General features: G+C 44.5%; 1 protein-coding gene across 4 annotated transcripts; it reads left to right on the top strand.

The window, feature by feature from the left end:
• The first annotated feature begins 4,964 nt into the window (after nucleotides 1-4,964).
• On the top strand, nucleotides 4,965-24,267 carry LOC131665190 (cGMP-specific 3',5'-cyclic phosphodiesterase-like). Of its 4 annotated transcripts, none has more exons than XM_058936904.1 (13): nucleotides 4,965-5,251; nucleotides 12,155-12,359; nucleotides 13,036-13,307; nucleotides 14,084-14,317; nucleotides 14,814-15,144; nucleotides 16,812-17,204; nucleotides 17,315-17,389; nucleotides 17,452-17,490; nucleotides 17,582-17,770; nucleotides 18,026-18,492; nucleotides 19,491-19,927; nucleotides 20,685-21,136; nucleotides 21,785-24,267. In XM_058936904.1, exons 2-13 carry the CDS (start codon nucleotides 12,306-12,308, stop codon nucleotides 22,067-22,069), a joined length of 3,228 nt encoding a protein of 1,075 aa, XP_058792887.1. In that variant the 5' UTR covers nucleotides 4,965-5,251; nucleotides 12,155-12,305; the 3' UTR covers nucleotides 22,070-24,267. The 4 variants fall into 4 exon arrangements, with proteins under 4 accessions (XP_058792887.1, XP_058792885.1, XP_058792884.1 ...); XM_058936902.1 differs by having other exon boundaries at nucleotides 4,966-5,251; nucleotides 12,160-12,359; nucleotides 14,787-15,144; XM_058936901.1 differs by having other exon boundaries at nucleotides 4,966-5,251; nucleotides 14,787-15,144.
• Nucleotides 24,268-24,321: the final 54 nt, after the last annotated feature.

Here is a 24,321-nt window from a genome sequence, read left to right as displayed (position 1 = left end):
CTGAATTATTTCTTTTATACGAGTAAAATATTACGAATCTTATAATTAGACTCTTACTGTATCTTTCAGTAAAATAATTGAAGCAAATGGTAAGTCATAATATTCTTTGTCTGCATGAGCTTTGATAACAAAAATTACATATGTGAACTTTTTTATTAATTGTTTACGATCGTAGCTTTGAAGCTTATTATTTTTGGAACAATTATGATTCTATTTGATTTCATTCGCAAAAACTCCAAATAAGAAATAAAGAGTCTGTTACGTGTAAGCTGTCTTCATGCGTTTAAAAATCCTAGTACAAATAATTATTGTTTCTATAGCGGATAATCTGTATTTTAAATATTATTCAATTAGTAATAACATGCAATCAATTCAAATAGCTGAACATCGATGATTAGTTAATTTAATTAAACTTATTCCATATGCTCGTTGGCATGTATACTTTAAACTACGACAAAAGCGTGCTAATATTCAGTACTCTAATAAATAATATGTTGTATGTACATCCTTATTTAAGATATATTGAATTCCCTTTTCTTTTTTAGAACTACGTTCCAGGTCGTACTTGCAGTGTATTTTACGCTTTTAAAGGTCATAAATGCGTGACAATAAATAGTTGTCAACAAAATTTTATTGAAGCTTGTGATTTCTTAAAGAAAGTCTTCAAATCATAAAGAATGTCGAATATATCTTGATAATTGTTTAACCGATCTGGAATAATTAAAATACATTGTTGAAAATAGATCAGTTAGGTGAACATCTTATACAATCAACCACAGGCATTATATTTATCTGGCTCATTTAATAACTATTTCATGCTTTGAAACCGTAAAATAGAGCGGATTTATGGCATATGTCGCGCGTATACGTAGAAAGGATTATAAATGACAGATCAAACCAGCTGCTGGCATGTCAGTCGAGGTTCAAAGTACATTACTCCGTGAGATAAAGTGAAAGAAAAGCGAAAGGGGTCCAAAAGAGGAAAAAAGATTAAGACTCGGCTCCTTTGTTTCGTTCGCCCACGCTGTGTATAATTTTCCAAAGACACTCCAGGCTCGCGCCGCTCGTTTCTTTTGTTTCCGCGCAACAAGAGACTTCACCGGATTTTTCCAATACGCGATGTGATTTCTAATGGTCGTTTAAAGGTCCTCTCTTGCCGAGAGCTGAGCGATCATCTGGAGTGAATGTTTAAAATGTGGGTTAAGCACACACACGTGTGCAGAAAAATGAAACTGTCAGCTTCAATCAGATGAAGCCGTTTTCTAAATTCAGCTTCAATAGACTACGAATATGTTGTGGGAAAGTTTACATTGTTAATCGGAATATTTTTAACTTTGAATATTAAACGTACACCGTGGTATTCATAAACAGTGAGTTATTTTTTTTTCTTATGTAAGTCTAATTATTCTTTCCTACCTTGTCTCGTTTTCACAATCAGAGATATTTTCTTAGTGCGTTTAAAAAGTGAACTTTGTAAAACTGGTTATGATAATGTACACGAGGAAAAAAACCCGTACCAACAATGACACATGCAATAACACTCTGCACAGATATCTTAAGAAGACGCTAAATACTTTCGTTGTTAGTCGTTGTAAAACAGTGCTATCTGCCACGGTGACTTTGGATGAAGTCATTGCCTTAATGAGAGACTGTCTGTTGGAGTATACAAGTTTTTCTGATACCACATACGTCTAGTATCTCGCAAAAGAAAATTAAAATGTTTAAAATTATTTGGCTGTATCTCTTGCTCTTGATTACCGTCAGTGTCATACAGAATATCGAAAGTAAGTAGTTCGTTGCTATAAACCATCAGTAGCACAGATTTATTGCAGTAGGTTTTACCGAATCTCAATAAATGTTACCAGGTGAAGAAATAACCGGAATGGCTCCGATTGTTTGTCCGGTAAATCAAACATATCGTACTTGCAGTTTGATATGTCCACCCAGATGCTCTAAAGTGCATTTCGTGTGCCTCATACGAGTATACTTTGCTTTTTCTATACCATTCAATCAATTTAATTACAACGCAGAAAGAAAGACAAAATAATTTAACACGTTATACATATTTTACAGATATGTGGCGAGCCGAAATGCCAATGCAGCGATGGCTATCTACTTCTTGACAATAAGTGCATCAAAGGAGAGGACTGCCATTTATTGTAAATTACGAATGGCGAGACTGTAATTCAATGTCATACAATATTCAAAATAAAGAATTCATATTCGAGATTTTACTCATAAAAATATATCAATATAAGTATACTTTCAGCAATGAAGCACTGACAAAAATAAAAGTGAATTACTTTCAGATTCTTTGCATGGGGGTTCGGGTTGGATTCAAAGATATATTATTTTCGAACGCAAAAAGTGCACGTGACAGTATTTGCAATAAAGGCTGGGAAATGATTGCTCGAGCACTTTATCAAACTTTCCATCGGTAAGTAATGCTCGTTGAACGTTGCACTTTTTTCCTCCTGTCGGCGAACTTTTAAAGCAATAGCGTGGGCGACTGGAGCACGCCATGGGCTATGATAACTTATTAAAGCCATCGGCGGTTTCACCTATCAGCACATCGGTCCATAAAAAGAAACAACTCGACAGCGGATTTACAATCAGCTTGTCGCCATCTTACGCTAGGCGTACTTTATTATTTTGTTGTTCCGAAGCTTTGTAACGAACGAATATAGATATATATATATATATTATTTTTCCTTGCAACGCGTACATAGCGATGAACATTAAACGGGAAATTTCATTTGCGGAAGCGAGTCAGATGATTAATCAAAACGTATATATTGCCGAGAAAAACAAGGGCTCTTTTACAATCAATCAACTTTCCAGACATTGTCTCAATTTTCCAGCACAAAGAGCTCGTCGTCGGTCCGTTCATTAATCAATCCGTCTGTGGAGAGCGTAACGCGAGAACACCGCGCTCGGGTCACTGGATGCTTTTCGAAAATCAGCGCGCGATATCGCGCCTCGAAAGCCCGCCTAACTATTCTGTTTGAGCTGCGAAAGGCGCTCGAGAGGGAAGGAGGAGAGGGGGGGGGTGGAACGCTGCAATTTGCCCTCTTTCATCGCGTGCGGAAAGAATGATGCCAGTTAGTGGTGCATGAAAAAGCTCGCGCGGCCTCCTACTCCCACAGCTGCGCGCATTACCATAATCCGAGCACTACGTGGAAAAATGACAGCAATTCACTGCATTCGCGTCTGGGCAGTCTTCGCCTTGTACTCTAGCGCACGCCTCGTGCTTTGCTCGCCTTTCTCTCCTATCTATTGCACGCGCGATGAATGTTTGATCGGCGTGGCGGCGTGGATTTCTCTCTTGTCTCGAGCGATACCGGAGAACAAATTTATCGTCAAGTTTTCATGAGGTCAGCAGCTGCTGTTTCCGCTGCTAGGGTGCTACATACCGTCACGTGTACCATTGTGCTTTAATGCATTCGGCTTTATTGCCCCTGCGACTCTAGTTTCTTCTTCTTTCTTTATCTTCTCCGCTTCACTCAGGTTCCGCGTACGATTTCCTCGATTATCCTTGACGACGCTTTTAAAATTCATTGTGCATTAAGAGCAAGGCAAAGCGCGCGCTTAACTTCCTCGTCACTATACCTAAAATATTTCGAAAGCCGCGTCAATATTTCACATAATCTCTCTTTTATCCTCCACGCTTGCTCGGTTCATTTTCCTTTAACTTTGGTGTAAGCGCCGACGATCTCAGCACCGTCATACTGCTTGCTAAATGGGTCAGTGCCGAAAAGTCGGAGCTTTCTCGATGGCAACTAGAAAGGTGAAAACATGCGGACGTCGCCGTCCAGTGAAACGCAAAGAGATATCCAACGGGCTCCCTCAAATTCTTGCTATCCCTCTCAAATTGACGTTTCATTTTCAGCCCTCGGGAATAGGGAACCGTTTGACTTCTCTCTCTCTCTCTCTCTCTCTCTCTCTCTCTCTCTCTCTCTCTCTCTCTCTCTCTCTCTCTCTTTCTCTCTTTGCCCGTTGATATTTCCAAGGAATTTAATGTCTTTTTATCCCTTTTTCCCTTTAAAAAGAACTGTCGCTCTCTCAAAACTTTTTCCTTTTTCTGTAATTTCGACATCGAGAAAAATTTTGCACTCAAATTGAAACTTTGGTACCAAAAACTTGGCATAATTATGATTTCATCACGCAACTAGTAGAAAAGACAAAACAAAAGGAAAAAAGAAAGTTATAACGACCCCCCGTAAGAAAATTGAAAAAAAGAAATCTCTCTGTGAGCCGGATCACCGAATGGTATCAAAAGTCAGTTCACCGAAATCAATGCTCACAATCGTTCGAGCGATCTCATGAAAAATGCAGGAAAACCACTTGCAACAATAATGATCAATCATCGGAGCCTCATCATTCAATAAAGTTGCGCGCGTGGGCACAAGAAAGAGAAAAAAGGAAAACAGAGCATACGCACATGGAGAGCGATTGGTTCTGGGGGGAGGGGGAGTAGATGTGCAAAAGCCGCCGAAAGGGGAAAGAGAGGTTGGATGCTACGTCCGGGGTACTGCTATAGCGAGAGAGAGAGAGAGAGAGTGAGCCCACCACCACCGCCGAGTGTACGCTCTGCTGCTATCGATCTCCCCGACTGCCCCCAACCAACTACCACCAGGCCGGCACTGTGTTAGTGTGCCGGCGGGAGCTTAGCAGCACTCCCTCTCACTGGCTCGCGCTCTTATGCCGACTTTCCAACCCGCAACCTCCATCGCCCGAAACAATTTAATATTTTACTGAAAAAAAATTGTCAAACGAATTTCAGCGCGGAAGAAGTTCGTCGAAAGCTCGTACGAAGCTGTTGGCGCGCATAGCGTACGGAAAAGTCGGTGGGAGAGGCGCGCGAGCTTGCAATAGTGGAGAAGCGGTATAGCGAGAGGGTAGAGGGAGAAGCAGCCGAGGGAAAGCCCGCGGCGGAGTCGGCGGCGCAAGCTCGGATGACAAGTGCGCCTGGCGGCTTGCTCGTTCAGTGAGCTTGCAGCTGTCGAGCGTCGCCCTGCTCTCCTTCACTCTCGCTCTCGATCCCTCGCGCGCGCATCCTCTTATTCGCATCGCGTGTACGCGCGTCGAGAGTACAGTGCGAGCACGCGACCTCGTTCAAGCGAAGCCTGGTCCTCTCGTGTTCAGCCGGGCGCCGTCTTGGTTTCGATAAGGCAACACAGCAGCAGCCGCAGCCGCAGGAACAGTAGCCGATTGCTTTGCCGCACAAGAAGAAACGAGCGCCAGTCATAAGGTTGGCTTATGTTTTTCTGTTCTCTTTGCTTAATCTCACTCGGATTTCGGTTTTTCCGTTTCTCGGCGAAACGTCCCGCCAGAGGCTAACGATCCCTCGGCGAAAGTTCGTCATTCCCCCTGGCTGTCGTTGCGCGCGAGGCATTCAAAACAAATGTTCGCCGTGCTGCTCCCGGCGCGAAAAATTCGATACTCGTCGACTGGCGCGCGCGCGCTGCGGCACGCGGAAACAACAGCGCCGAGCTAACGAGGACGAGGCACGCGAGGGACATTCCTAGCCTCGTGTCGGCTTTATTAAGAGAACGGGAGATGAGCAGTCCGGCGCCGCAGCGTCTTAGCGACGAGAAAAGACAAGCCTATTCGCTCTCTCTTCTTCGAGCCCTTGTTCTGGTACGCTTTCTCGCCTTCCTCTCTTTCACTCGCTGCCCTCGTTCACGCGAAACGCTGCCCACTCTCAGCACTCGCCCTCTCTCTCTTTCTCTCTCTGCAGGCATTCCCGAGCCAACGAGGAATTCGTCGTGTTCGATGCGCTGATTTCACGTAGCCTCTCTTCGCTCCTTTTATACGTTTTAAAATTGGATTTAAAATGTCCGATAACACGAATCACTGATGCTAGACCCAGCGCGAGCCTAGTATTTTTGATTGCACCAGTTTGCTGAGAACAGTTTTCAAAGGCAGACGTGTTCGCGGAGGGTCGATCTAATCTTGACCTATACTACTTGATTATACGGGCATCTCGGCTATTCTGGAATACCTCGCGAGCGAGTGTTACGTCGAAAAGTATGAAAAGTAAACTTGAATCATGGACGTTGAAGAGACCAAAGAAAGAGATATAGGAAGAAAAAAGGGAAAAAATTAATCAAGTGAAGCTGCGAACGGTGCACAAAGTCTTACCTGTATATATGCATATTCGCTTTTGAAATACCATTTTTGCTGGCGCTGGAACACTCACGTTTTACAGCTTTTCAGATAAAGCCGCCTCTCGAAAGTGAGTCGAGCTCTGTATGCTGGATCCTATATACGTATATTTCTTTCTGTATTCCCGCGTGCCCACGTGCAGAATAAAGGACCGCACGGTGAAAGCATAGCGCATTATCGTCAATCAAATTCATCCGGATGCCGCTATTGCACGGTCAAACTGCAATTTTCACAGATTCCCTTTCTTGCTTGCTTTTCGACTTTCATCTAAAAGCATTCGTTACGAAACTCCGCAAGACCATTTTGCAGTAACAAGTTATATTCCAAATGAAGCTGGTAAATGGTAGCGGAGCCTGGAATTCCCAAAACCAGTATATTTAGTTAACGTCCGTGGAAATGAGAACCCTGCGTGCATTTGCATGCTTTAAAGCCGCTGGCAAGATTACGCGCGGTGAGTTGTGACAGTGAAAGAGGTAGAGGAGGACAGCGCTTCCTCTTGATTTTAGGCGCACATTATTTATAGCCTTTGCGGCGAGTCCTTTCATTTGCCTCGTCCGCTCCTACCCCCCGCGAGCTCGACACCACTTTCCAGTTTGCTCATGCAAATGTTCGCGATCAATTAGGCGTGCAATTATCGAGAAGAAAAATGCCACTCGGAACGTACTCGAAGAGTATTTTTATAGATACAAGTCTCACTTATGCGGAAAGAGGTAAAGCACACGCGAATCAATAATAAATTTGCAGGTGCAGCACGCGATCGGCTAATCGCAGCCGATACGAGTCCCGCGAGATTGCTTTCAAGTCATAACTGGGTAAACAGTGTCGTCGATCATTGCTCAGCTTTATATTCGCGATTCGAAAATCGCCAGATCTTTCTATCGCGTGCGTGAGCAGCAACAGTAGTGGCAGCGGCGATGGTCGTCTCCTGTTAAAAATATAAATTCGCGCGAGAGGACTCTATAGCGGCAATTGACGGGCATGGTTGGAAGGCTTGTCGGCAGAACTAGCACGAACGAGGGATAGAAGTTCTTTTTTTGAAGGATCATGGTATTGCAATTGCCTGCGCGCAAGTTTCAAAAACTCAAATTGGAGTTTCGACCAAGTTTCGATGGAATTCTTGATTTTTAGCCCAGCTATTACAGTAAATTCGAGATATCGCATCAATGCTTGTTCTATAACAAACTTTAAACTATATCGTAGTTACGTGGCTAGCTCAACTATTACCTCATTGCATTAATCATTGATACGACATATATTTGTTTTTTGCCCAGTGGTCTGAAAGTAGCATTTTTCCAGCGGTGGCTCGGTCGCTAACATGCTAATTTCGGCCTCGCTGGACAAAAAAGTAGTATGCACACCACGACCTGGAAATTGGCAAACCCATAGTACGTATTTGATAACGTCGGCTCGGCTTTTTACGGATAGTGAAGGGAAAGAAACTATCGTGGCGCGAAAAAAAATTGGCACTCATCGCAAGAGAAGCAGTAACAAGTTAACGATCGTACGTTTGATAACTACCAGCTGCTTGCGTACGAATATCTGAATATTGAATAAAAAAGTAAGTTTAATACTCGCCATAAATTACGAAGTTACGAGCAGTAAGTTTCTGTTGGTGATAAATAAAGAGAATTTGTATGGGATCTAGAGTGATCACATAATATTCTAGGAAGCAACTGTTCGACAATCAGCCTTCGCACCATCGGGGAATTGACCGAATTTGGAATATTAATGACAAAGAGAGAAAGAGAGAGATAGATTGATCGTAACCCTTATTTTACCAGTGGTAAAAAATAAAAGAATATATGTTATAGATATTTTTGTACGAACAAGTGCGATAAAACTAACTTTCGTATAAACAACTGCTTGCGCATTGTCAGATAGCAAAAGCTTGTTATGTAAAACATTTTATTAAATCAAGGCAATACAAAGAGAATTTGGTCGAAGACCTATCACAGTAAGTCTAGAGATAGAGTTTTTCTCAGTCACAGAAGTGGAAGATTTGACAGTCCCATGGAGCAGTTCAATTTAAATGCAGTGAAGACAATGCGGCCAGGATGAGAATACAGTGGAACAATCAAGTCAAATAGTTCTAGACGGTTGGGGAGTCAGCCCCTAGCTAGTCTCCTTTAGCCATACTGGAGAAGGTTACGGTTCCGAGGAGGGTTACGTACCGTCCTCTTAAACTCACCCATCGACGGGAGACTACGAATAGTCAATGACAAAGAGTTCTAGAGATGAGCCCCTACAACCTGAAATAACACCCAGTCCCAGTTACCGTGGTCACCCTGGGAACAGTATATTCAAGCTGTTGTCCTTACTAGTGGGCCTGGGCTTATGCACAGTAAAAACCCCTGCTAAGTATGAAAGTCCGCGTAGTCTCATGGTGAGGGAGAGAGAGAGAGAGAGAGAGAGAGAGAGAGAGAGAGAGAGAGAGAGAGAGAGAAGTTGAATACGAAGAGTGACGCGCGTGTGCACGGTTACGTTCAAAGTTACGTCCCCCGCTGGCTGCCGTGTGAATAATATTAATTTTCAGCTTGGTCTTGCAGATAATATGAGTTTCATACATCTAGGAAATTTCTATCCGCGTTAAAAATAAATCGTGTATGGTTCCTTAATCGATCCACTCGGACACAGCCAACACACACGATCGGCGTTTTCAATCAAGTGGTCGCATTACACACAATAGGGAGGTTGGGAGGAGGCAAGCAATTACCGATACATTTCCCAAGGGACTGTTTCACAGTTAAGTCTCCGCCGAGGAAATCAAGCTCTCTCTCTCTCTCTCTGCACGAGTATATAAAATTCATAGTTGGCTGGGATTACTCTATCGCGCTCTGACTAGGCTGCCGCGCTGACGCTGCACTTACAGTATCTGCAAGATCAAATTCCCTCTTTTTCGCCGTTCGAGACTTCCAGCTCCCAGCCTGAAGACGGCCTGGGTATTGACGGTTCTTGGCGAACTTGCCAACGATGAATTTGTAGCTTCGGTCCTCGCTCGCTGCCCAAGCTTGTAAGAAGATTGAACACCATCAAACGCAATTTGCTTTATCTGTCATCGGATAAAGACGATCGACATTATAGTGCGCGCACGCGTGCTAAAATAATCGATCGCAGTTGCCACGGAGATTAATGTCAAATTGAGGACTAATTTTCCGGACTCCATTTCAAAGTCCGCGGAAAAGTCATCACGTAAATGAATAATATAAAGAGAATAGAAAAACGCCTTAAAGCGTGCGTAATCACAGTAAAAGGAAGAAAGGGCGGAATCGTTTACTCGATACGTCTTTTTAAAACGCCATACAGCGTCATTAAACAAATATATAAAAATTCACGGTTTTTTTATTGACTTGCGGAAAAGCTTTCAAAAGCATAAGCTCACTGTCGCGAGCGCATGCATCGAATCTGTTTTCCAATGTAAAGTGCCGAGGAGAATTATGCAAGAGGCCGACGAGCGGGAAAGATTGATGCACATTGTGCCGCGCCAACAAGCACCTGGCGCTGCTTTTTCAAAAAACACATTGAAATAGCTGGCCGCACTGATCGATCGATCGGCCGCGCGCTCTCTCATCCGCTGTATCATTTTCATTTGGTTGTCGTGCGACGCGAGTGTGAGTGATTGAAAGCTCGACGCCCGGGAGTCATGTCACAATGTTGAGACAACGGCGCCCGGCGTCGCCTCGTGTCATCTTCATCGATTAGCTACGGTACGGCAGGCACCTCCAACGGGCGGGCGTTCGTCTCTCTCACTCGGCGCCGATGAAAAGACCACTTTGCGCGACGTTTAATTACTCGGGAGCCGAGCAATCGATACTCCGCCGGAAAGTTTGCCATTTTTGCACAGCCGGCATCCCCAAAGCGTTTGAATAATTGCCAAGATTACGGAACCGCGTTTGCCGTTGGTCTAAGCCTCGATATCGCTCAGGCTTAATTAGCGCTGCGACCCGTGCGTGCATTATTTATTTGTTTCGTTGCACGAGCACGCCGTCGAGCCGCACAAGCTCCATCGTAAACAAGAGAATTCAGCTTTTTCCCTCAATCAATTTTTAATTAGAGCGAGCTCACCTCTCCCGCTTCGCTTTCACTCGTGTTAATTAAACCGCGAATCCAGGTGCTAAAACGGATATTGGCGACTAGCGGCTTTAATAAAGGCTTAATCTTTTAGTTGCGCTTTGCGCGATCGATAAAAAAAGTCATAACAGAAAGCTCCGGCAAAAGCTGGAAGCATCGTATTTACATCGCGATCGAGAGACGAGATCGAACATCTATAAAAGAGCGCGCGCGATACTACTCGTTAGAATGGCATTTCATCCGGGCACATTAGAAAGAGCAGAGAAAAAGAGAGAGACAAGTCGTCGCGCGTGACGGCAACAAAGTCACTCGAGGCGTTTAAGAGTGACTCGCAGTGGCCACTTGGCTGGATTACATACACAAGCACGCTCGTTAGTTTGCCGACTAATTACCTGCTTCGTCCCTCATCTCGTCCACTCATTGTCGACTTTTACAACGTACAGTTATTTGCCCCGACAGGCAGCTACGCGTATTTTGTCCGCGCGACTACGTGAATCTATCGAACGTATAAAAGTGCGCGTAAGTCGGACTATAGCAGCGACCTATTCCACTTAAGCAAGTAGACTGGCGCTGCGGTTATTCGTACGATTTCCTAGTATAACACAGGCCAATTTCTCGGCAGGCGGCGCCAGCGGACAAAAATGAATTGAGCGGCCAGCTAAGCTCGGCCGCAAGCTCATTTGTTCGGTTAAAGCTTGTTAGCCGCCAGACTCGCATTGCTGTCAATAGGACGGAAGTGCTGGTACGAAGCGACGCTCCTCCTTAAACTATAAACTTTCGGTCGGACGAAGCCGAGCTAGCGGTGAGATAGGGACAAATAAATGCCAACGGACGATTTTGTCATTGACTAATGCTAAGCGAGAATAGGGTGAAACTGTTGCCAATTAAGCTTTTCTTTTCTTCTTCGTCTCCTCGCTTTTAGCGGCCCCTCTGACCTACTACCCTACACGACAAACTACTATGGATGCTTGATTTATCATATTTATCTCTTTCTCTCTTTCCCCTCTGCATCGTTTCGCTGGGACAAAATCCAGCTTACAAAGTGGCTAGCTCGCACGAGGTACAAAACAGAGACGTGCAAGCCCTCGCATGCGTCATTCGTTCCGCGGAAAAAACCGATAAAAAACTTCTCACTCTCTGACTTGGACGAGCGTTGATATGCTGTGTTAGTTGTCTGTATCTACGTACATGCAACAGACTTTTCTCTACAATTAATGAAAAATTATTTACGTCAGAGAAAAAGAGAGAGAGAGAGAGAGAGAGAGAGAGAGAGAGAGAGAGAGAGAGGGAAGAGGAATGTCTACGCTATGCAGTTTTTGAACGGCCACTCGCTATCGAAATATTTATTTATAGAACGTTTAAGATTTGATACACACGGACGTATATTTTTCGAGCCACTGGTTGTTTTTTAACGGAAAAGTGCGCTAATATCTTTACCGAAAAACCTCTGGTTTGCGAAAATACACAAGTACTAAAGCGCTGAAATTGATGCTGCTGCTGCTACTGCTGCCCGTCGGGAAATCATTAACATGCCTCTCCAACGCAACAACTCATTGTATTCTTGCAGAAAAAAGGACTTGCGATGCGTAGTTTTTTCGGTGAAAAGTTTTAATGAGAAATGTTGATCGTTGGGAGCTTCGCACGTTTCAAAAGCTCCCATTGCAATCGAGAACTGTTTCAACTAAGCCACCAGCGATGAGAGCCCGAGAGTTGCGAAATTTCTCTCGTTAATCACCAGTGAGTCGCGCAAGGTGCAACGCGTTTGAATAGCGGAATGCCTTAATCAACAATCGCCATTATTTTTCGCGAACGTACAAAAGATCCAGGTGATATCGGTTACAGTCACTTCAAAACCACAACCAACGAGTCTGGAATATGAAATCAATGACTGTTAATTTTTTTTGCCTTTGTTCCGTAGTCCAGATAACAGCGGCGGCGGCAGACACGCGGCGGTGCATAATGAGGAGGGAGGCGGAGGGTAGGATAGTCGAGTCGGCGGCGACACGTCTCGGCCGATGATAGGGTAACGAGTCGAGCAACCAACTCCATGGCGAGAACGAGCAGATGATATGGAGTCAGGGGACGAGCTGGACGAGGACTCCGTGCCGCCACCGATGGATCAGGTTCAGCTCAAATATTTTTTTTCTCTTTGTCCGTGTAATCACTCGCTTCCTGTTTAACTCTCTTGACGCTTCGAAGAGTCTGATTAACACTCGGAAATAATGGTCTAGCCCTCCGCTGAAGAAAGCAGATTACAGAGAGAAAAATTGCTGCTTCATTTGAATATTGAAGGATAATGGAAGCGTTGCAAAATTGGCTTTTGAGCTGATCGAAACAAGCGATAAATTGGTCGGCTTTTGTAATCCGTATTGAATTCGAAGTTTTTACACAACCTTTAATTTTGCAATATTATCCTCGTTAACCGAAGCGAAACCTTTAGCTTTAGCAAAATCGATGCTTGTGCAATTTTCGGATTTTTCTACCTTGAAATACAAAATATAGATTTCCTTCCGATAAAATTAACTTCTCTGCCGTTAAAGGATTTAATTACAAAAAGACAAAAATTGCTGCCTATCTAGGTTAAGCAGTGTACATATTCGTGAATAAAGTGATTTTACTGCAACTCTTGGAAATTAAAAAATAAAAGACCATCCTAAAGAGACACTTTGACTTTGCGCGAGTTGTAAGAGTCGAGAATATTCTGGAGATTGATATCTTCCACAACGTGGCGAACGAAAGTAGAAGCCTGCAGCGACAACCTGCGTTTTTTTTTCTTGTTTGACTTGCCACGCGTGTTAGGCATGCCTCGAGAACAACAACGTCCAGAGCAGCACGGAAACAATGAAAATCTCGGCCATGCCAACGTCCTTGAAGGTGATGAACATACAGCAGCAGCGAGTAGTCGGCGGGGGAGTCGAGCAGGAGTCGTGTCGCTGGCAGGAAGAATCAAAAACGCCCGCAAGCTCGGCCAACAAGATTGACGCCGACAGGATACCTACTCGGCTCAAGAGTCATTCTTGTCACGAGCCTATACCCGAGGACGATGATATCGATATGGAAAAAATCGGCAGGTCAGCACTTCTTATCTTTCGTTACGTCTCTTGCTTTTTTTTATTTTTCACGAAACCTCCTCGCCCTCGAGATTGAGAGGAATACCAATTTGTGTATGCGTGCATAGACAGAAATAAAATTTTTCATTTATGGCACAGTTTCCATTTTATACTTCTTCCGCTTGAAGTTTCGATTTGAATTTCAACTCGTGCGCGGATATGAGAAAAGCAAACTTCTCGTAAGTAAGATCAACTTTTACAAAGGAATTTATGTTCTGAAGCGAGTTAAGTTAAGCTAGTTTAGGAAAATCTAATTGCTTATTTATCATCATAGAAATGATTGAATTTTTCAATATAAATATCATAATTTTTCAAATAAATACTTTTTTGAAAGATTCGTTTGTTGAAGTTCACTTAATAATAAAATTATTAAATTAGTGCGTATCAATGTATCATGACATTGTTGTTATATTACACAAAACTTGAATATCCTCAAAAAGTCGATAAATATCCAAGGTAGTCTTATGAACCTCTTCGTTTCCACTAACAAAAATCCATCGCGCGCGAGTAGAAAGTACTATTTCCTTCCAATAAGGTTCACGTCTGATAAAATCTTTCATCTAAATTGTAAAGGCATCCTTCTTCACATCTATCAAATTTTCATATCCAATACAAAATTCATACTTTGAAAACATTCATGCCGGATAAATGTACAACGAACATAATCACCACGGCATGCTCGTGAAAATGTCTACAGCTGAGCATTAAATAAAGCATAAAAAAATTTGAACACGCAGGTACCTAGAAGCGAATCCAGTACGAGCGGAGGCGTGGATCCGCGAGAACGCGAGCACTGAGTTGAAGCTGCGCCTGCAAACATGCTGCCTTGAGCCGACGACGAGGAACATAACGTCGAATCTTCAACCCGACGACCCACACAATCGCGGCAAACGGAACAGCATTACGTCTGACCTATTCCAATCATGGCTCGCCTCCAACTCGCCCATCAAACACAGTCGTAGTCCCAGCAGGTAAATGCTCGTCGCCTTGCTGAACCCATTAATGCTCTGCACCGTCCCATTTGTTGCCTTCATTTTTTATCGAACCCAGCACGAATTTTCGTCCGCAGTCACGAAAAGAAAGCCAGCCACGCGCGACGAGATCGAGTCGTCGACTACTGAGGATAAAGTACACGTGAAAAAAAGCACTTGTCGAATAACCTCGTCAAATATTTGACGCGTTTGCTCCCCTGGAAAATGTATCGCAAACAGGAAAAATCAACAAAACCCCGGATTCGCGTGCGCTCTCTCTCTCTTTCTCGCCGCGATAACATCCGTTCCCGTCCGCAACAGAAAAACACGAGAGCGCGCACGGCGCGGCTGCACACTGCAAACACGAACAGACGCGTTTCCCCCTTTTCGCACGTATGTGTGTGGCCTGTGGCAAATGCAGCAACGACGGCAAAACACGTGGGTGCGCACGTCTATCTATGGCTCATAGATCGTCGAGCACGCTGCTGGACCGCAGGGAGGAGCTGACGAGGCTCGGCGAGAACGACCTGTTCATGGAGCTGATTCGCGACGTCGCCAACGAGCTGGACATCAACGTGCTCTGCCACAAGATCCTCGTGAACGTGAGCCTGCTAACGCACGCGGATCGCGGTAGCCTGTTCCTGGCCAAAGGCACCGCGGACGACAGGTATCTGACGGCCAAGCTGTTCGACGTCACGCAGGACACGGAGTTCGAGGAGGCCGTGCAGCGAGCCAGGAGCGAGGAGATTCGGATACCCTTCGGCGTCGGCATCGCCGGATACGTTGCGCAAACCAAGAAGATCATCAACATCAAGGATGCTTACAAGGTTTGTTACAATCGATTCAGCCAGTGAAATCGATGAGCTACCCTGCGAGCTTTCCGTGCTAACGAGAGCTCCCGGTCGTCGATCTTGCAGATGGAATGCTAGACGCCAACATGTTAACGCTCGACAATCAATCCTCCGGAGCGAGATACTTTTAGCGATAAACTCGTAGGACGACGGCTTATCGTGAACAAACGAAAGATTACGGCGTTCTCGCTTCGGAGTCGACGGAGTTCGGTGCCGCGTTTAATTATTCCAGCAAAATCCTGACGGCCCTGCTCTCGCTTGCGCCAATTTGCAAAAGTTAACCAAGTTTACTTTGAGAACACTTTGGCGCTGGTGCGCCGTAGAATTCGAAGCATGTCGCGGAGCACCAGTTATAAGCTCAAACAACCATACTCAAAGAACGTTAATACAGCGCCTTTCTTCAACTCCGTCAACAGCGCGTACCTAGAATCATACCTATAATGGCTGCATTGCTGCCAATTACCCATATTGCCAATACCAATGCGCCAGCTGTTGCCGCGCAAATAAAATCTGTTAAAGTCAGGAGATACCGAAACAGGCCGATAACTTCTTCTCCCTTCCTCCTGCTGGCCTGTGCTGACACGTACACGCGACATAGAAGAGAATAAACGCGAACTCACTCTTGATAAATTTATATTTCTCGCTATGCTATCTCGAGCGCATCCATCGGAGAGAGAGCGAACAAAAAAACTTACGCTCACGACGAGTTGCCTTCGAGCTGCCGCCTCGCTGCCATATATTGGATTCCGCGTGATGGATGCTCGATGTGCCGCTGTTGTTTATCGTGTCTCGTTCAAAACGTCGCGCGATTGCTACGCCCGGCCACGCTAACGCGAGCCTTCATTACGCGCGGATTTTTACTCGACTGGGGTGTCTCGGGATTTCCATTTAATTAACCCAATTTACATAACATCACAGCTCGCAAATAGGAGAAAAGACAGAGGAAAAATGGGAACAAACAAGGCCAAGCGAGGCAGTGGACTTTGTCGCGGAATTTCGACGATAAATCCCGATCTTAATCTTGAGCTCAATCTTGTTAGTCCGAGTGGCGTTTGCGAGCACGTGGAAGCATGGAGACCAAATTAATTCCGGTTGGAAAAGAGAAAGAAAAGGAACGGCACGCTCGCTTTGAGCGTACTTGATTGCTTTTATTTATTTTCGAAAGAGCGCAGGAAATGGAGTCTCTCATGCACACTCGGAGGAATTTTTAACCGAATCAAGGGCCAAGAGAGAGAGAAAGAAGGAAAGCCGATTAGTCTTGGCGCTCATGTACTACTTAGGTTGGCGCGCGCGGCGGACGAGTGCAACGACTGTAACTGCGTTTCGTGCCGCCAGCGAAGACAGACCATTTGTTAACTTGGCATTGACCAACCAGCTCAGCAAAATCGGCTTTCTCTCTAATCAGCGATAAAGCGCAAAAAGAAAACTAAATTCCACGTAACTTTGGATTATTTCTCGAGTAAAATGACAACTCACGGATTTTCCTTCAATGCTTGCTGATTCTAACGCGATATCTCTTGATTCTCTTTGTAATGTGTCGACAATCTCGTAAAAGTTATTGACCTAGATCATCAGTACGAGGATTAAAATAAACGTAAGCGGAAAAGACCGAATGGAAGTTAACGCAAGGTGCCAACCTGCAGGATCCGCGTTTCAACAGCGAGATCGACCGGCGCACCGGTTACAAGACGACGTTGATCCTGTCGATGCCGATCTGCAATTACGAGGGCGACGTGATCGGCGTCGCGCAGATAATCAACAAGACGAATGACAGCCACGAATTCACTGATCACGACGTCGAGATATTCCAACGCTACCTGACGTTCTGTGGCATCGGCATCCAGAACGCTCAGCTGTTCGAGCTGTCGGTACTGGAGTACCGTCGCAATCAGATTTTACTAAACTTGGCGAGGAGCATCTTCGAGGAACAGAACAACCTCGAGTGCCTCGTTACCAAGATTATGACCGAGGCTAAGGAGCTTCTTAAGTGCGAACGCTGCGCTGTCTATCTGCTTGACCTCGACTGCGGCGAAGCGGTAATTTCGTTTGTTCATTGTTCAATATTTCAGCCAGCCACCACCGACTCTACGCGCTCTCTCTCTCTCTCTCCACATATTTTTTAGTCATCTCCTCTTCCTCTTTGCAGGGACACTTAGAGAAGATCGTTCAGAGGCCGGGGAAGTCCATTCAGGAGTCAAGAAAACCCCTGTCAAGGAGAGAAGTACGTATTCCATTTTTCTTTCGACTTTAGAAACGCATTAACGAAACTATTTCAACGTTCAGAGCAACAACATCGACATGGAGGACATACTAGAACAGCATGTAAGTTAATCGACCTCGACGATTTTCTCGCGCGCGAGCCTATTTCAAATTAATCTAACTAGAATTCGCTCTCGTTCTTCATTGATTACAGTCGGGTGAAGACACCAAGTTCACAATGGTATTCGAGATGGAGAATGGCACACAAGAGGCCAAGATATACAGACCAACTACGGGCAACCTTAAGAGTCCGCTGGGGCAAATAGCGCGCTACGTCGCTGCCACTGGCCAAATCCTCAATATCGGCGACGTTGCTACCTGGTCCAAGCGGCAAGTTTTTCAGGTAGGTTTTCCCGTTGCGGAATATTTCATCGACGAAGCTTTGAAACAAGCGCCATTGAAGATTGACAGCATCGAGAGCTCGAGCTCGAGCAATGAAAGCTTCGAAGAGTCGATCAATATGGAATGCTTGTCATAATTGAGTCTCTTATCGCAAAAGAGCAGTTGTTCAAATATATATCTATATATGGATTTGAAAATTGAGCTTGCGTGTAGTGTGCGATAACCGGTATGCTTACTCGAAAATGTTGGTTGAAAGGTGGGCAGCGAGCCGACGCGGAGTATCCTGTGCATGCCGATAGTGAACGGGCAGCGCCAGGTGATCGGAGTGGCCCAGCTGATAAACAAGGACAACGGTTTCTCCTTCACAGATTCGGACGTCACCATATTCGAAGCATTCGCCATATTTTGCGGCCTGGGCATTCACAACACTCAGATGTACGAGTCCGCCTGCAAGCTCATGGCCAAGCAAAAGGTCGCCCTTGAATGCCTCAGTTACCACGCGACCGCTTCCAACGACGATGCACAGAAACTCATGTCCGACGAGATCGCCCCAGCCGAGCTGTACAATCTGTACAGCTTTACCTTCATTGACTTCGATCTCACCGACGACGACACATGCAAAGCCACCATTCGTATGTTCAGGACCTGCAATCTGATCAACAAGTTTCACATACCGTACGACGTCCTCTGTAGGTGGATACTCAGCGTCAAAAAGAATTACAGGTGAGTTGCAATTTTTTTTCTCTCTCCCGATGGAATAAAAATATTTTTTGATTGCGAGATGGACAAAGATAAAAACGCTCGACGAGGCAGTTTGAAAAAGTGGAAGCGAAATGGTCACTTGGCATGAAAACCACTTTATCCACTTTTTTTCACTACGTTAACATTATAATTTTCCGTACGGTTCGTTTTTGCTACATGTGGAATGTTTTAGCCCGGAAAAATCAATAGCTTCTGCACGAGAACTGCTGAAAGTTAGTCGGGCATGAATATCAAAATGTCAGATATGACCAGTACTCCCATTTAAATAACGGTCGTTATTTTTATTTTAATTATATCGTTTGCTTATTATTCGCCGAGAGATTTATTGCGTCTCGATACCCGATCAATATAACGAGCTGCATCTCATAAATATATTGCTCGAAAAAACAATAGCGAAATTGCACGATACGTACAAACATTTTTCATACTAAATAAGGTTCGCTTACGGGTTGTCCATAAATTACTTAAGATTCGCTAGAGGGGCCGGGAGAAAAAGCTTTGGGGTCGGAGGAAAAAGGGGACTCGGAAAAACATCTCACGTGTGACAATGAAAATAAATCTAAATATCGACAAAATCGGCTTTCAGTTTCATTTATTAACAAGCCTTACGCGTCAGATGAAATTTCCTCGAATCGGTGGCAACCGTGCTAAACTGAAAAATAAGGGAACTCCATTGAGAGTCGTGTGATTGCAAAGCTGACGAGCTTTGCGATTATTCAATGTAATGCCGATAGTCATGCACAATTGACGGCGTCTAGAGATCTGTAATCGGATTACGCGTTGGCATTCACCACGAAATCGATACTAATATCACATTGAAAATATCCCGTCAGAGCGGCAGAAGGAGAGAGAGAGAGAGAGAGAGAGTATTGATTTGAGTCTGAGCCTTGTGCGCTAATAAATATTTATTCGCGCGAACGAAAAATGAGAAATCAATAGGAGAAAACGCGATGTTACAGACCGGTCAAGTATCATAACTGGCGGCACGCGCTCAACGTCGCCCAAACGATGTTCGCCATGCTGAAGACCGGCAAGATGGAACAATTCATGACGGACATCGAGATACTCGGATTACTAGTCGCCTGTCTCTGTCACGACCTCGATCATCGCGGCACCAATAACGCCTTCCAGATGAAAACCGAGTCGCCCCTGGCCATACTTTACTCCACCAGCACCATGGAGCATCATCACTTTGATCAGTGCGTGATGATTCTCAACTCCGACAGCAACAATATCTTTCAAAATCTGCCGATGGAGGATTATCGTAAAGTGATGCGAGTCGTCGAGAACTCGATACTGTCCACCGACCTTGCCGTTTACTTCAAGAAGAAAAACTTTTTCATGAAGCTCATCGACGAGGGCGAATTCGACTGGCAAAGCGAGGAGAAGAAGGAACGTGAGTATATTCTAGCTGGCCAGAGCTTTTTCATAAAAGTCCTGCCGTCACCTGCCTTCCTTACTACCATTTTTGCCAATACCAACTCCAATTGACAAAAAGCGCGATCGCTGAAACTTTCGTCCGAATCGCCTTGTAAATACAATTCCACCAACTTTAGTTCCTATCGACTAACTTTCTTATTTTTCCAATTCTGTACCATTGCCATTAAGATACACTTTGTTCGCTTTAGATTGACGAGTTTACGGCGTGGCGCGCGCTTCGCCAGAGTTGCGAACGGTATTACTTTGAAACTGTCGAAGCTTTTTGAAAGCGGCAATGTACACCTGTTTGAAACACGATCAAGCTGTTCTTGTCGTGACGGAAAAGCGTTTCGCGCAGCTTATTAGCTTGAAAATTTGTCACGTCGATTTTACTCGCAAGACTACAAAGCTACAAATTTATCTTACTTTTTGATATTTACGCGCCAGTTCGAATAACGCGATTAATCAAAGTGGATCGACGGAATAGAAATTTCCAACACATATTTCTTCTTTGCAAAAAGCAATCGATAGTCCGCGCATCATTAGTTCACTTTTGAAGCCGAAACATCATTGGTATCTGAAAGATAAAGTAAGCGAAAAGAGTATTCTCGCAGGCGAGTTCGAGGTGAAAACTGAGCTCAGCCGGTGTCTCGCGAGCGCGCGGCTTCGCTATCGCAAGTAGAACGAGCATACGATGCGATCAGCCGGCCGCGTGCTGTGTGCTTCCTTTTCAGTGCTGTGCGGTATGATGATGACGGCGTGCGACGTTAGCGCAATCGCAAAGCCTTGGGAGATTCAACATCGAGTCGCCAAGTTGGTGGCGGATGAATTCTTCGATCAGGGTGACCTCGAACGACTGCAACTCAATCAGCAGCCCGTGGCGATGATGGATCGCGAGAAGAGAGACGAGTTGCCGCAGATGCAGGTCGACTTCATCGACTTCATCTGCCTGCCCCTGTACAAGGTGATGGCCGAGACCTTCCCTTGGATGAAACCACTGTATGAAGGCACTATGGAGAACCGGCAGCACTGGCAGGACTTGGCGGAGAAGGTTGAGATGGGACTCACCTGGATCGATAGGGACACCATCGAGGAGCCCGTCGAGGAGTTCGTGTCCATCGAGCCAAAAGACATCGAGTTCACGGTCACTACCCTAAACTGCGCTCAAGCGGATAAAAAGGACGCGGTGAGTTTTCTCCCCGTTGACTGTTCCCCAGAATTTCTCACTTTGTCGTCCGCGTCGACTCGCCTTTTACGAGGGTACTTTCACTCGAAACGAGCGCTGTAATGCCATTATCTGCGCGCTTTTCCTACGGGTACGCGACGGTCAGGTGTCATGACTCGCGGGAGACGTTGTCGCATGCTCGTTATGCTTACCGAGGCTATGCGACCAAAATTTAATGGAAAATGCATGTTTTTGCTCGGAGCGATGGGTTCCTTTATCCACACGTGCTCTGGCACTTCGGGAGAGATGACTGGCTCATCGGCTCCGCGCCCGTTCAGCTCTTCTCTCGGCCAAACGAAAAGGAGCGCGCTTGGGCGCGCCTAATCTGCTTTGATTGCTCGCTCGCTTGGCGCGCGGCACCAGCTTTCGCGAGCGATTCAGTTTCGGTCGATCCATCGATCGATCGATCGATCGATCGACGAGCGAGCCAAGTGCCGAGGGCGAGAACAGCGCCGCGGCGCGGGACAAATGAGCCAGAGTGGCGAATTATTCAAAAAGGCGTCCTTGATTTGCGTGAAGCAAGGGGCGCAAAGCCGAGCGAATAAACAAGCGATCAATCAGCGCGCTTGCGTGCCTGCGTGTTTGTGACCCTGTGTCGGTTTTTGACAGCAGCAATCGCAGGACGGCGTCAAGTCAGCGCTCGGGCGCTTCGCCTCGCTGCGCAAGGGCGGGCGCAGCTTGAGCAAGGGCATGCGCAGCCGACTGAGTCGGTCGCTCTACTCGCGCAGCAATTCCGAAGACGCGGCGAGCAGTCCGCCGGCCTGCGCCGGCGCCAGCTGCAGTCAGAATCCGGAGTCGGGCAAGGGCTCTGCTGCCGCCGCCGCCACCACCGCCAGCAGCAAGGCGCTCGTACCCGAGAGAAAGAGCCGCAACAAGCTGTGCCTGCTCATATGACGACTGACCTCGTCGACCCTCGAGAGCATTCCCGAGTGACGCGACAGATTACTTCGCAAGCACAACAAATTTTTTCCCTTTCTTCGCTCCTCCCTCGCCCGCTTTCATTCGTCCCTTCCCTTTTTTCATTGCGACCACGACGACGCAAGCTGTTCAATCAAAATGAGTATTATTATAATGCCGCGTGTACATTGTTATACATACAAACATAGCATACATATATATCTTTATTTTTTCTAATTCTCCGTTCGTTGTTATGGATATGTATTTTATGACAGATGTTTATCAGGATTGAATCTTGTTTTTTTCTTCCAGCTCTGTTGATGAAAGGCGCCGGATGTCTCGATAAGCACAAGTACAATTTCCATAATTAATTTTGCATTGCCCAGCACTTGCATTTAATAATGCGGATATTTGATACGCCAAATTCATGAAAGAATTTGTCTTCGTTCTTTACTCGTAGCCTCACTGTCTAGTCGTGTTAAGTTCTTTTTCATCTCTTTATTCGGTTCCTTTCATTAATCAAAGTGGAAAAACTAAACAGAAAAAAAACGCGATCAATTATTTGATGAGAAGCGAAGTAGGAGTCGGACGCTTTTGCCTGAAATGTTTTCAAAGTTGATGCATCAAAAGGCCGCGGATTGTGAATTAAACCATGCGGAATGGAATAGATCTCTTCAAAGTTTTCCTTTTATTTTTCGGATTTGAAATGGATTATTAAATAAGAGTTTGAGTGATAATACCGTATATACCTGCCGATGTCCGTTCCAGTACTTAACAAATCGTGCAAAATGGAATTTACAAAAAATACTTATAAAACCAGAAAGCATACGTAAAACATTCTTAGATTTTAAAAAGAACTTCGCATAGCTGAAAATATTGATTAAATGGGTGGTATAATGCCTGAGCTAGTTGAAAAACCATGAAAATTGGATATTCCATAGAGAGCTACTGAACTGTCACAGTGGCAACGTTTATTTTTTGGCATAACGCAAAAACTTTACCGACACCGTGAAATCAAAAGTTATATAAGAATACCAGATTTTCGTCATTTCAAAGTTTATAACTAATAACAAGGTATAGCGCGCGCTATTTTTTCGACTTTTTCCAGGATACCTATCGAGTGTGAGTGTGCATCTAACATAGAGTGTAAGCAAAAAAAAACTAAACTAATTGTCACAACAATAAAAGTAAAGCAAAAAAACGTAAGGTAGTAATAATTAAAATAATGTGGCTGTGCGCTGTATGTGTGCGCGTGTGTGTGTCAAGAGAAACAAAAACGAAAATAAAAGTGGACGTAGAATTCGAATTTCGACAATCTATTTGTATAATTTGAAAAAAAATATCGTAGGAGAGAGAACTTATGTGTGTCGAATATTATGTATTACACAGCCGCCGGCAAATGATTACTATGGACTCGTAGAATTATTGCAATGAAAGTGCGCACATCATGCTATTCGTGAATGTAAAATTAACGTGCAAAGGGAACGTAGTTGTACAATGAAATTGAGCAATCATAAAAATCATCTTAACGAGGCAATCGTTTCTACGCAACCAGATTGATTTTTATGAGAAAAAGCAACAATGAAAGTACGCAATACGTAGTTCAAGTTTATTGTACAAAATAACATTCTGCTTGGTCAATTAAAAAAACACAAAACAGTCGATGCAAAAGAGATTTAACAAACAGCCGATCGATCGAGTCTTGGTTTACTTTTAGATGGCATTAAAACTAAAGATACAACACTAGGTGCGTGCCACTTGCAGCGAGAGGAGACTCAATAAAAAATACAATTTCGATGTAAAACTGTCCTTGTCGATCCCTTATCCTCGTTGTATTTTCTAAGAGAAAGTACGCGTAACGAGTTATTTTTATCTCTGCAAAACAAAAACATTAATAAAATTGTTTAAAGCTCTTCGTAAGCCTCGATTTTTCAGACAAATTCTGTACTATAACGACGTTGATATCTCGTGTAATTAACGATATACGTGTATATTTTTAAACATTCAATGTGTTTCAGCAAATTCATTATTATTAAGATGAGTAATAAAAGAAAACTTTAGTATAATAATCCCTATCATTCCTAACTTGAGCGCTTTGTCAATTGATTTTTTTTTCTATTTTCATTTACAGGTATCAACGTCTGTAAATCAGTAATGTCCTTTACTTTATAAGATTCTTCCACCTTAAAAAAAAACTACTTATTTGTTCTTTTCTGTGTATTTAAATGCGATTATGTGATTGATTAATC

The sequence above is a fragment of the Phymastichus coffea genome, unplaced genomic scaffold, assembly GCF_024137745.1.
Source record: "Phymastichus coffea isolate CEN01 unplaced genomic scaffold, Cenicafe_Pcof_1.1 PCOF00047, whole genome shotgun sequence".
NCBI classification, from domain to species: Eukaryota; Metazoa; Arthropoda; class Insecta; order Hymenoptera; family Eulophidae; genus Phymastichus; species Phymastichus coffea.
The sequence above is the reverse complement of the archived record's forward strand: the minus strand, read 5'-3'. Positions and strand labels throughout refer to the sequence as shown.